General features: G+C 37.1%; 1 protein-coding gene across 2 annotated transcripts in view; it reads right to left on the bottom strand.

Annotated features, from left to right (window-relative positions):
• Positions 1-13,667, bottom strand: part of prtga (protogenin homolog a (Gallus gallus)) — a 119,172-nt gene that overhangs the window by 43,944 nt on the left and 61,561 nt on the right. For both annotated transcript variants that reach the window (XM_043677488.2, XM_043677489.2), the window contains exons 8-11: positions 12,579-12,826; positions 11,296-11,460; positions 10,096-10,401; positions 4,313-4,501 (exon numbers count right to left, since the gene is read on the bottom strand). In XM_043677488.2, the coding sequence (XP_043533423.2) occupies positions 4,313-4,501; positions 10,096-10,401; positions 11,296-11,460; positions 12,579-12,826 (908 nt within the window). The remainder of the gene's footprint in view (positions 1-4,312; positions 4,502-10,095; positions 10,402-11,295; positions 11,461-12,578; positions 12,827-13,667) is intronic.

Genomic DNA, 13,667 nt, shown 5'->3' with positions numbered 1-13,667 from the left:
TTATTAGCAGTGCTGTCCAATTGGTACATTAATCAGACCATCATAATATACAAATGACCAGGTCAATTCTTAAATGTCACCTTCCACAGTGTACATTGTTCTTATCTACACATGTGCAAAGAAAAAAAAGGTAATCAATGGCTTATGTGGCAGGTATATGAAAAACAATTTTGCTGTAACAGGTGGCAAACTAACAAAGAAGACAAATTGCTCTTTTCTCAAAAAAGACATTGTAAAATTAGCAATAGTGTAATAGGACCTTAGTCTCATGACTGCACATAGTACTTTTAAGTCTACAGTGAAACACATTTAAAGATAAAAAGAATAGGACATCTAAATATTAATTACGTCTAAAATATTACGTCTAAACCCACTGTAAAAATTCATCTTAATGTTTCTGATAAGAATAGAATTTTGACAGATGAAAAGATAAAAGTAACTGAACATGCTTGTAAATTTTCTTAAATGTCTGTACTGAAGAATGTTTATTTTAAACCTTAAATCTTTTGAATGAGGGTTTATTTTGAAATTCAGTTTATCATTACAAAGCAAATTTCCTATGGCTTAAACATCAACATTTAAAATTTTAAGTCTGCTTTAAAAAGTACAGTTTAGTTGGGAACACCAATTATGCATAAATAAGCATTATCATCCAAGTGCCACAGCAAATTGCTTAGGTGCTCATGATCTTTAAAAAAAATCTTGTTGTCAATTCTAATGCTTATTAAGCTGAATTAAAATTATACAATTCCCACAATGCAGACAGAAGCGGTCCATCCAATCTGCACCAAGCCTTCGAACAGCATTCTACCCAGACCCAACACCCCCCACCCTAACCACATTTACCATAACTAATCCAACTAGCCTACATAACCCTGGATACTACAAGACAATTTAGCATAGCCAATCCACCTAAACTGCACATGCTTGGAATGCAGGAGGAAACCAGAACATTCAGCAGAAACCCACACAAACACAGAGAATGTGCAAGCTCCATACATACGCAAGGTACCTTTCCAGTCAGAGTTCCTTAATGTAAGGATCCACAAACCCAAGTGTTTAAACATCTAGGACTTCATTAAGTTGTATTCCACCTTTCCAGTGCAGATTTTATTTTTAAAAAGTCTGTTCAGAGATATTATTCCATATCTCTGGAGCAGATGAGGCTTGAACTTAAACCAAGTTTACGGTTCCTCAGTACTGTATTAAAGAAAATACAGTGAAGACAGAACCTAAAAAATTAATTTTTATCCTGTAGGACCATTTGTTGTCAACAGGTGTTGCCATGGAAATTTCTTTTCATTTAAAGATTTTAAAATGGTAATGCTAAACTTGTACCTGAAAAACTTATTAAAACCTTTTTCATCTTCATAGTTGTTGCAGGCTTGAGTTATCCATTAGCAATTGAAGTAATTCCACTTTTCCATGCGGAACACAACTTCACAGTTGATTCAGTTGTAATTTACTGTGGTAAATACATTAGTGATATGCTCTCGTTGCTAGATGAGGCAATCAAACCCACACAAAAATTTCTTAGTATCACTTCAAGCCTTGACTGATTAAACTTTATTCCTAAAGTGGGTCAGGGTGGCAAAAAGGTCACATTTATAAATTGCCAGTGTCTGTTAGAGTAGAGACAGAGCTTTATCTTTGTTCACAGGGAAGAGATAAAATCATGGGCTTCAAGAGGTCAAAAGCCAGTGACTGGGACAAGTGCCTTAAGCAAACCATTCCGTCTAAAACCTCCATTTGGAACTTGGTGACAAGGCATAAGAATGAAATAAGTGGAATGAGTTTACTTTTTGGAAACAGAGACTTACAGTCAATAAAACCACACTGTTTATCATGAGAATGTCTAATAACCCAAATTAGTTTTATAGAAATAAAATGCCAAAAATAAAGATAAACTAAAATTTAAAATGAAAGGATTAGAAGGCATACAGGTGTTTCTGGGTTCATGCTTTCTAATTTGAGTGCAAAGTTAAAGATTATCTTTCTTGAGCTGCATCTTTGAGACAAGAGTGTGGAGCAAAATGTTAAGCAAGTTTTTTTAAAATCCTACCAGCTTTACATATTTATTTTTTGCTTATGTTTTTGACAGAGACGTTTACAAACAATAAACTGTATTGCAGAGTTCAGCCATTACATTCAAACTTATCCTCAAAGTATTTTAGAAAACATGGTCACTGAGGCTGAGTCAACTGAAGTGCAATTCAATTAGGCAACTTTTTAAGAATACTGTTTGAGCTTGGATAGATACCTTTCAGGAAGGGTTTAGGCATTTCAATATTACAACAACATTAACTTGAAGAAATGGGACTAGAAAATAAGGACAGGGGAATAAAAATGAGTGTTTCTTAAAGTTACATTTATTTTGGTTTGTCTGATTTGACTTTTTAACAAAGCCAGAGTAGCTACATTAAGGAGGATTAACAACATCCAAAACACTAGAATAGAAACAGAATCCAATCAATGATTTGGTTTTGTTCTAATCTCGTGCTTCATTGTCCCTAACAGTTTTTTGCCTGGTTAAATGGTCAGCTGCCAGCCACCTGCTATGGCTGGAATGGCCACAGATGGTCAGTTGTCCAGTTAGTAGTTAAGAATGTGCTGCTGTTCCCACATCACACGGGGATTGAGGCCCTTGACAGGGATCCGTGAATCTAAGCTCATCACCAAGCAACAGTCAAGGGCCACAGCCAAACAGTGACTGAGGTCAGACTTAATAATCCTGCAATAACTTACACTAATAGATCATTCAGACTAAGAATTTCAAATGTAATAATATTCAAATATTACTGTTCCTTTTCTTTTCTGAAGAATCATGCTTGCAAATAGGGACTACATTGCTTAAATTGCAACAGTAGCAGTCCCAAGCATATACTAAAATATTCAAAAACTTACAACTGAAAGCACTATGCAGAAAATATTTCCCAAACAGATAAATAGAATCTTAATAGTAACATAATATCCATTAGCAAATGTGCATTAAAGAAAAAACTAAAAGGTAGCATAGTGTTTGCCTATCATACAAGTCTAAAGCTTTACAGTGGCATGTGAAAAGATTTCTTGTGTGCACAGAAACCAATTTATACCCTCACTGTAATTTGGTTCTGTATAAACCTTAGTGCTGATTTAACAATTTGATTAACGTTTGAAATGGTTACATGGGACTGCAGGAACTAGATTTCAGATCATTTCAGGTGGTCTGGAAACAAAAAATAAATGCCGAACAACTGTGCTGAAGGATTGTGTTGACAGAAAAGGTTGTGTAAATAATTCTCACAACACAAAAAAAATTCTTTCAGGAAGGGCTGAGGTGTAAAATGATACAATGTAATACTAAACCCTTTGTTTTCTAAGTTACATTAAGAAAAAGGTTATGATTTCTGCATCACCACTGAAAAGGAGATGCAATGAAGCATTTAACAGGAACATGCAAGTGTTCAGAAATGGCATTTTCAAATGGAAGGTGGACAATTTTGCAGTTATTGAAATAAGTTTCTCTCGGGAATTGTGCTGATTCAAATTGCCCCCCTTTTAGTGGAGCCAAGGGAGACAAAGAAGTAAATATACTATTCAAGCTCATGAACAATCCAATTATACTTATTTGGAAAAGCAGGCACAGCATCCAGAAGTTTGAATTTTTACTTACAGTAGTTATACACTAGTAGCAAGCACTGCACTAGCTGTATACTTTTTAAAAACAAAAATTACACCTTCACAGCACAGATGCAAGTTGTATGTTGAGTTTGTTACTTAGATACCTAAGAAAATGTTTGATTAGTTTCTATTTCAGTATAGATTTTGTTTCCTAATTTCTGTCCATTGGCTGAATATAAATTTCAGTTTTCCATTCAAATATACTGGATAGGTTTCCCTGAACAAAACATGGGGATAGTTTTCTCAGACCTTTCTGTACCTAGTGTCAAGCAACTTGTTTGTTGTTCATAAACTTTACTGTGGAGCAGATCCAGAGGGAAAATTAGATTTCACCCTTCCCCCACCCTTGGGGAATTCCAGCACAACTGAAGCCTCGAATAAGTATACAAGGAAACAAAATGAACTATTAACAGGGCAATGGGGGTGTATGGTCAGTAAAAAACATTGAAAGACTTTCAGAAAGTAAGTAAAATACAAGCACAGCAAATATTGATAACCAAGTACCTTTGGAACCAAAGCATTTTGAACAAATCTATTCAGGGGAAGAATAAAGAAAACATCAACATGAAAAGTCAAAAGTACCAGCACCAAATATTCTAAAGTAGAGGCTGTAAGTTAAGGCTTAGTGAAAGATTTGAAAATTACATACCAAGTCCACTGATGGTGTAATGGGAATCTTGCATGCCAAGTCCAATTGGCCCAGTTTCCTGTTGACTTTCCTCCCTGTAAAACAGTCTGTATCCCTGGATGTGCACACTATTTTCTTCTGCTTGCTTCCAACTTACTGTAATAGTTGTGCAGTTCAATGGCTCTAAACGCAGCTCTGGGGCCAAGGGGACTGTGGAAACAGGACATGGGAAACATTATTTATGCCTTTTCTGTTACATTGTATGTTTACTTGAGTTGCACAACAAATTTCAAATATGTTTCATCATTGTTTTAAATATTCAAGAAACGAACTCAGTTATTTCTATACACCTGGGAGTGAGTCAAATACTTACATTCAATGCAAACACCATCATAAGAAAAAGATCAATCGAGTCAATGTGCACCATAGCACTTGCATTAGTTCTTAGAACACTATTTATGTCTACGACTAGCTAAAAGCTACTGACGCTATCTTATTTTGCTGTTATAGAAAGCTTTAGTCCCATAAATAAACAAACATCTTCACAAATGTCAAAAAAGTGAAGGAAACTTGAAAACAAGTGGCTGGTGAATTCAGGCAGCACTTCCACTGTCTCTATTTTGAGAAAGACTGCAGTACAGTTGTGACTTAAGTCAGGTATTCAAATCTCAGTCAGTAAAGCTACTTCAGAAAATATCTATTGCTTTCCAACAGCTAAACTTGCCCCTTACACTAACATTTAAATTGGAAATCCAAACTTTCAGGATTTGAAAAAACCATGCGTATTTTTTTAAAAATGAAACACTGCTTTAGGTCATAGTTTCTACACAGATCATGATTTGTGCTGAGTAGTCACAAAACAATAGGCTTTTCAAAAAAGTTACAGAAATCAAGAGATGACAGACAGGAGGCTACACGAAGGGAAGAGAAAAAACACAAGTATAAGCAGAACTCAGGATGAGCTTTTTCAAGTCTTGCTTTTCTTCTTTTAAGGGAAGGAATGCTGTCCACCCTGCTGCTTATTCCCCTAATCTGATGAAAACAACAGGCCTGGAGCCCCACAGGGATATGTCCTGCTCTAGGCCTGACAGCTCCAAGATTGATGGCTTAAGATAGCATGCACCGAATGAAATACTGGTGCTTTGACTGTTTATTTGGAAGTATCAGCACACATAAACACACCATCTCTTTGTCTGTGCCCAAACTGAATTATTCTTGGATGGATACCACTTACCAAAATCAAAAGGTAAACACAAGATATCTTCTCCTCCCACAGTTGCAGAATCAGTTATTCTTAAACACAGGCTCATCTTTATTTTTGGGGCAAGCAGACCATTGCAAACATTCATGATCCATTGATTTGAGGCCCACCCTAATGTTACTGGCACAAGGGCAAAGGTTACTAGGGTAACAGCAGCAACATCTTAACAAGATTATTGCAACAATCTCTTATGGACAACAGGCAGATCACCATATGCTCTCCCTCAGGATAGGTGGTTTTAATTTCCATCCCTAAAATCAGAAAAGCTTCATCTTGTATCTCAGTTACAAAAATGCATTGTACAAAACTAACTCATACTTGCTTATTTATAGATTTATTTCATACATTGGACAATTCAATGAGAAAAGAGCATGCAGATCTATTTTGCTGAGTAACAGAATCCACTGTGCACAGTTTGTGTCATTTTAAAATTTAAAAATTGTTCTAATGGACTTAATAGCTACATTAATGAAATAGAATTGCACCTCAGGATACATGGTTCATCTTGCAAAACCACAATATTGCTATTGGCAGTATGTAAAAAAAATTACTTTTTCCATGTTAAAAGACTCACCACTCTTGTTAATTCCAATGCCAAACTTAGACCAGGGAAAAGCAAACAGAAGTATTAATGTGCCAAATAAGCCTTCAGGTTGAGTCAATTTCAATTTTACTGCTCTGATTTTAACTCATGATTTTCTTTTGGAGTGGAAGCCCAAACACGTTTAGCAAAGGGTTCAGGATCTTAAAACCCCTGGCTTCATTAGCAGGTGTGAGGCAACACTCTTGCCTGGACCTGGTGAGCATGACAAAAAGGCTGACAAGAACGGAAACCCTGAATTTTCTTCATCATTGGTGAAAATATGAACGATCATTTTAACACTCTTGTCAGAGTTATGGTAATTATGTAACAGAATGAAATACACAGCCTTCCACTGTGCTTCACCTAAGTATGGACTGAACTATTAGAGAAAGTCTTTATGTTCCCATCAAAACTAAATGGACTGTTGTTTTCAATGGAGGTAGCAATTCATGAACAGCAACCATAGTTCTGTAAGTTTTAAGTTAATTATGGATAAAAGGACAAGAATAGTCCTCAGGTGAAAGTATTAAACTGGGGGAAGACTAGCTACCACAATATTAGGCAGGAACTGGGGAATGTAGATTGGGGTGGCTGTTTGAGGATAAATCCACATCTGGTATGTTGAAATCTTTTAAAAGCCATTGATTAGAGTTCAGGGCCAGCATATAATGTAGGTGGCCTGATTAGTAAGTTTGGAGATGACACAAACATCAGGGGACCTGCAGATCACGATGAGGATTTCCAGAGGTTACAAGATTAGATAAACTGGAGACTTGGGCAGAGAAAAGATAGATGGAGTTTAATCCAGACAAATGCAAGGTGATACATTTTGGGAGATCCAATGCAGAGGGATGTTCACAGTAAATGGCAGAACCCTTGGTAGCATCAACATACAAGGGATCTAGGCATACAGGTTCATAGTTCCCTGAAAGTTACAACACAAGTGGATAAGGTGGTCAAAGCGACATATGGCATTCTTGCTTTCATCAGTAAGGACATACAGTATAAAAATTGTCAAGTCATATTGCATAGAACTTTAGTTAGGCAACATTTGGACTACTGTCTAGAGCTCTGGTCATGACATTATCCAAAGTGTCCTTACTCTCTGATAGAGTACAGAAACAGTTTACCAGGATGTTGCCTGGCTTGAAGGATATTAGCTATGAGGAGAGATTGGACAAACTTGGTTTGTTTCCACTTAAATATTCCCAGGGTTAAGATCTATCCTTAAACCCCCACCTACCTTGTTCCATCTGCACTTTATCCCTGGTTGTCAGTCAATTTTCATAAGCACACTAATGAACACAACTATGACCTCATCTCTCATTCCCCTTCCGTTTTTAAATTATCAGTCTGCTTGCACAGCATTCAATGCTGGATTGGCAAAAATCCCTTCCAAAGAAATGCTCATTGGACCAAACCCATCGACCTTAGATCATTGCCAGGGAAAGGGATGAAGTAGATGGCACGGACTGATGCTGAATCTGTTCAATTGCCAGAGTGGTAGGATATTTGATTCATACAAGGCTTCTGACCAAATATCTGTGCCATTACCATATCACTTCCTAATTCCTTGTACTAACTCAGCTCATCTGCTGAAACCCTTATCCACGTCTTTATCACACCTCTAGTCCTAACAAAAGTACGCCCCTGGCCGGTCTCAAATATTCTAACTTCTGCAAGCATCAAGTGATGCAGATCTCAGCTGGTGACTCATACCAAGTTCCAGTTCAACCATCACTCCTGCTAGCTGACCTACACAGCAACCAAGTTAAGCAAACCTCACCAAAATTCTTATCGTTACCTCTCATGTTCCTCAGCATTGCAATCCTCAGTTGTATGTACGCTTCTAAATCTGGCCTCTTGGGCATCCGATTTTATCACTTCACCAGCAGTGATCGTGCCTTCAGCTGCCAATATCTCAAGCTCTGGAATTCCTTCCCTAAACTTTTTCCCTGACTAGTCATCTTTTTCGCATTTCTTAATGTTCCTTAAAAGCCCCCTTCTTGACCAAGCTTTCAGTCAGTCACTTTAATGCATTACAGAGGTTGGTGCTGTTTTTTAACCTTCTGATTAATACTTCTGAAGAGAATTGGAATATTTGACCATGCCAAAGACAATGAGCAAGTGCAACTTCATACTAACAGGTAGATGGCACATAATACTACAGGTGTGTTCAGCACAACTGGTCCAATGTTTGAGAATCCTGAGATTGCAAAAGGTATACACAATTTTGTAGGACTAAAACTAGGGCTTCCCAAAAGCAAAACTAAGCTAGATACGTTGTTTAACATGGTCTATTAAAATTTGATATTGCCCCCACACATTTAGGAGAGTATAACTAGCAGGAGTGAGGCAGGAGGGAAACATCCATAGATATGATGCATTTGGAATTTCAGCAGAATTTCCATAGTGTCATACACAAGAGGTTGCAAACAAAATTAGACAGGTAGGATTGGGACTAATGAGAAAACATAAAACAAAACACACAGGGTACACCATTTAATACTGTCATGACTGATCGAAGGCTTCAACTTCACCTTCCTACCTATTCCCAATAACCCTCAATTCCCTGAGCGACAGCAAAATTTCCTAAGCCACTTCACAGCAATATTAATCGGAAGAACAAAACTGACACCAAACTACACAAGACAATTGAAACCATGATCTGAAGGGAGAGGAGTGGGACTTTTTTTTCCCCAACCTTAAATGCATTCTGTTATGGAACACCCACAGCCCTCTGGGGTAGAGAATTCCATACCCTTTGAGTGAAGTTCTCATCTCATAACTGTATGACTGACCTCATATCTACAGCTTGTGCACATGTTTTACTGGAATGGATAGAGAATTGGTTAATGGACTGAAAACAGGAATAAACCAGTTTTCCTCACATTGACAGGCTGCGACTAGAGGATATCATAAGACTGTCTGGGCCACTGCAACTCAATTTACATCAAAAATTGGGATGTAGTAATAAAGTTGAACTTTTCAAATTTACTGCTGACAAAATTAAGGGGAACATGAATTCTCTGTATGATATAAAGAGGGTTCAAGGGGATTTACCCCCAAAATGAGTGAATGAGAACATGGCAGACAGAATATAATGCAGAAAAACACCGTGAAGTTATCCACTTTGGTAGCAAAAAAGTGAAAACATCATTATTTCTTAAATGGTGAGGGACTAGGAAGTGTTGATGTCCGAAGGAATCTGGCTTATTTTGTTCATGAGTCACTGAAAACCAACATACGGATGCAGAAAGCAATTAGGTGTGTAAATGACACACTGGCTTTTATTGCAAGCAGATTTGAGAACAGGAGTAAAGATGTTTTCCTAGAATTGTGTAGAGTCTTGGGGAGACTTCACCCATTTTGTGTATAATTTTAGTCCCTGTAAGTATAAGAGGATTGGCTCTGGCACCAAGAGGAAAAAAGAAAGTGTCTCAGAATAAATGGGAACCAATGCTATTTAGGATTGAGGGGAGGAATTTCTTCAGAGGGGGCCAAATCGTTGGAATTGTCCACCTCATTGAACTGTGGAAGTTCACGTACTGAGCATATTCAAGACAGATATCAATAGATATCTAGATATTAAAGACATCAAGAGATAGGAGAATAGTGTGAGAAAATGGTGCTGTGGCAGATCAACCTCTAGTTGAATGGTGGAGCAGCTTGACAAGCCCCTATAGCCTACTCCTGCTTCTAAATTCTATTCTCTTATACATTTTCACAATCATAATACACCAACTATCTATCTAATTGAGTTACCAAGTTTAAACATATGCTTACACCTCAGAACAGGCATCCCAATTCCAAATACATGATTATTTCACACCTGACAGACTGTGGTCAATCACAACAGGCATCAATGCTGCCATTAGACAGCCAATGACCAAATCTTATACAGTCAGAATCTGTAATTCCACAATATGAACATCGATATTTATCAATATAATGCATTACCTTTCACACTCGTAGCTTTTGGAGTTCTGTGGGATGTCCAGATTGAAGATTCTCCCCACCCCACTCTGGTTGCTGCAGAGATACGTACAAGGTAGGTGCTGTCAGGCTCCACACCTTCAAGTAGATGTTCTGATATGATTCCTGGAAGCTCCACAAGATGGACGGCACTTTCTGTGCTCTTACGGTAATGAATGCGATATGCAATAATACGCCCTCTTCGGAATTTGACTGGAATGGGAAGCCACGAAATCAGGATGTTGGTTGGGCTGCGACTAGTCAAGCTGATTTCTGGCACTCTCAAAGGGACTGAGTAAGAATTGAAAAGAAATAAAGTGTTAAATTAATACTAGTAATCTTACTTTTCAACACCACCAAAATTAGCAACAAGAGGACATACCTTTTTCTCAAAGGAAAAAGCAGCACAAAATGCCAAAAAATTGTACATTATACCGCCAACTATGGAGATCAAAAGCTTATTTTAACAATATGGATGGCACACTATTCAACAAACAGCTTCTAAAAAATGGTGTCTTCATTTGGTATATGTATTTATTTGTTAGGAGAAGTCAACTCAAATTCATGGGGCCATATACAATGCAACTGATGGGCAAAACGTTTTGAAGTTTTATACTTCAATTAAGTGGGTTGACCAAGATTCACCAAGATGTAACTAAAAATCAATATTCACAGTGAAATACTGAACAGCTGATGTATTTCACAGCTTGCTTTAGAAAACCTGAGGAAAAACTTAAATGGGAACCAAGAAAATAGCTTGCATATTTTTTGACTGTGGTTGGAAAAAATAGGAATTGCATGGAACAGATGTCTCATCTGAAGTGGAAGAAGGCAAGATACATGCTTGTAGAAAGCTGGTGATTTACATTAAAAAAAACAAAACCATCCACAACACCAATTCTCCAACATTTAACGATATCAGGTGATTCATTTAATATACTGCAGTTGCAAAAAAGTAAACATTTTTCAAATTTATAACAGAAAAGTTGGTTAGCCACTTTCCAAGTGTTGTAAAACTGAAGGAATCCTGCATTGAAATAAACTCTTCCAGTAACCTAGTGGAGAAACAAACTAGGGGTACAACTGTTCCACAAGTAGGAATGTGTATGAAATACTTATTGCATTACATAATTTCTGTATCAAAGCCAATGTCTACATGCCACATCTCAGAATCACTTTTCCTACCGTCTTCCAATGTGTGCTGAATAACATGCTCCGACATTCGACTAGCTCCCATGGGCATGTATGCCACAATATAAAACGTGTAATTGCTGGCTGGTTCTAAATCATCAATAATGTGACGAGTTGTGTCATTCCCAATAACCACCTGATATTCTTCATTATTTAAACCTGGGGAAAGAAAATCCTCTCTCAATATGTAAGCTTGAGATTATGGCTGCATTTCTTTAGAAGGCAGAGATGTGATGGAAAAGTAACAAAATATCTGAACATTGTCTAAAATGACAAACATTTTTGATTTTCAATATCATTTTAGGACAAATGAATTTTTGTTCCATATCCACTGTGATAACAGTCACATAATTCATGTTAAAAAGTCGATCTTCCCATCATGAACTTTACCAGTGCTTTTCTCCTTCAACAAAACACTGCATTTTAAATCCCAGCCAAAAGCAAAATTATTCCCAATTACATTTTCCCACATTCATGAATAAGCTTAATCGCCGCTTAATGTGCAAAACCTAAGAGGCCCATACACTAGTAGTAATTACCAGCTAATAATGTATTTCAAAAGTTCTGATTTCTGACCTAGAAAACAAAATCCTTGAAGGAAAATTAAAGAGTCTTGTTACCCTGCTGAATACTCCCAACAGAACTCATGCTGGGGCTTAATGAAATAACTATAATGGAATACAAAGCAACCATTCGACTGCAAGCTGCACTCCACAGCCAACATGTTAATACCTTCAGAAAACTAATGGTACTGCTTGTACACACTTCATCACACACTTTAATTATACCTTCACACATTTCTATACTCCGTTCTATGAACTCATAATAAACACCTTTCCCTTGAGAAGGTAAACCTACTACCCAATTTTAATCATCTCAACAGATCACATTATTTGTACAGAGAAGGCTGCTATTCCCATTTCATTAGAGAGGCTATTCTGTCTTTGTGACCTCTGCCCAACAACAGAATATTAACAACAGATGGTCAACTTCTCACATTCCAATTAGACATTGGGAATGGAGAATGTCCAAACCCACACAACAAAAAAAAATGATACTTGCAGATTAGCTTTAAAACAAGCTACTTCATTTACATTTAAACAGCTGCTCCTTTAAAAGTTCTAGCAAAGATGCATCTTGTAGGTTGACTGCATTAAAGATTGCTTTACTGCCCAGGAGGCTGCTTTAAAATGAACAATTCTAGCTATCTGACTGATGAAAGAAAATATACTTCAGCAGCACAAGCTTGAATTGTATGAATAAAATTCAGGACTCACCTTCAGCTTTCATGTAATGGACAGAGTACGCAATTACTTTATCCGAATTGTACATGGGTCTTTCCCAAGACAGAAGAATCCCTGAACTGGACACAGTTTCAGCCTGGATATTTCTAGGTGCACTAGGCCTGTCCTCAGACATAATCACAATCAGCCTAGCCACTGAAAGAACAGATCCTTGTTGATTTTCAGCCACACACTGGTAAATTGCATCATCTTCAGGAATGATCTGGTTTATCACCAGTTTGCTTCAACAAAAAAATTTAATTACTTCAATTTAAGCAAAAAACTATTAAATCAATAAATAAGTGCAGTTCTTTAATAGAATAATTGTTTCATTGGTAAACGTAAAACTTAAAAGGAGACAATACTTTGTACATTTAATAAACTGAAAAACTAACAAAGTGAACAATTTGTGAGAAAATGCTTTGAATCTACTTACAGATTTTATTTCTATAAAAGAATAATTCCAAAGTTAATCTAGGACAATTCCAATGCAGAAAGGAGCCACAAAACCTCCAAGACTAAAGTCATCTATTACAGGTATTCACACAGTCAACCACAACTTTTCATTAGTTTGGACAGACTTCATGCAGCATAAACAAAAGCTCAAAAAGGATAATTGCACACTTCTTGTTGTAGCAATGATCTACAGGTAATAGAGCCCTGTACAGCAACCTGACGTAAAAGTGTCTACATATAATGTTTTAGGCCTGTCAACAATTGCAACTACTGTGCTAGTCAGACAAGTTTGGATACCCCTTACAGAAACCAATATTAATGCTTAAAACTGAATCAATGGCATATTGCCCTTTAGCACTGTGCAGTAGTTTCCATTACTCTCAAAGTTGAAATTCCATGCTCTACAAGACAATAAAGACACTTGTAACAAGTCAATACAACAAATGCAATACAAGGCTGTAAATGATCCTGATTTGAAGATGCTGGTGTTGGACTGGGGTGTACAAAGTTAAAAATCATACCCCATTCATACTCAACTCATCGACTGCCAGTTCCGACATGCAATAGCGAGAAACCGTAATGGTTGTCCAGAACTTTCCAGGAGCCGAAAAACTATGCCATGTTCTT

The sequence above is a fragment of the Chiloscyllium plagiosum genome, unplaced genomic scaffold (assembly GCF_037043375.1).
Source record: "Chiloscyllium plagiosum isolate Xiang-an unplaced genomic scaffold, Cpla_swu_hap1 HiC_scaffold_39, whole genome shotgun sequence".
NCBI lineage: Eukaryota > Metazoa > Chordata > Chondrichthyes > Orectolobiformes > Hemiscylliidae > Chiloscyllium > Chiloscyllium plagiosum.
The sequence above is the reverse complement of the archived record's forward strand: the minus strand, read 5'-3'. Positions and strand labels throughout refer to the sequence as shown.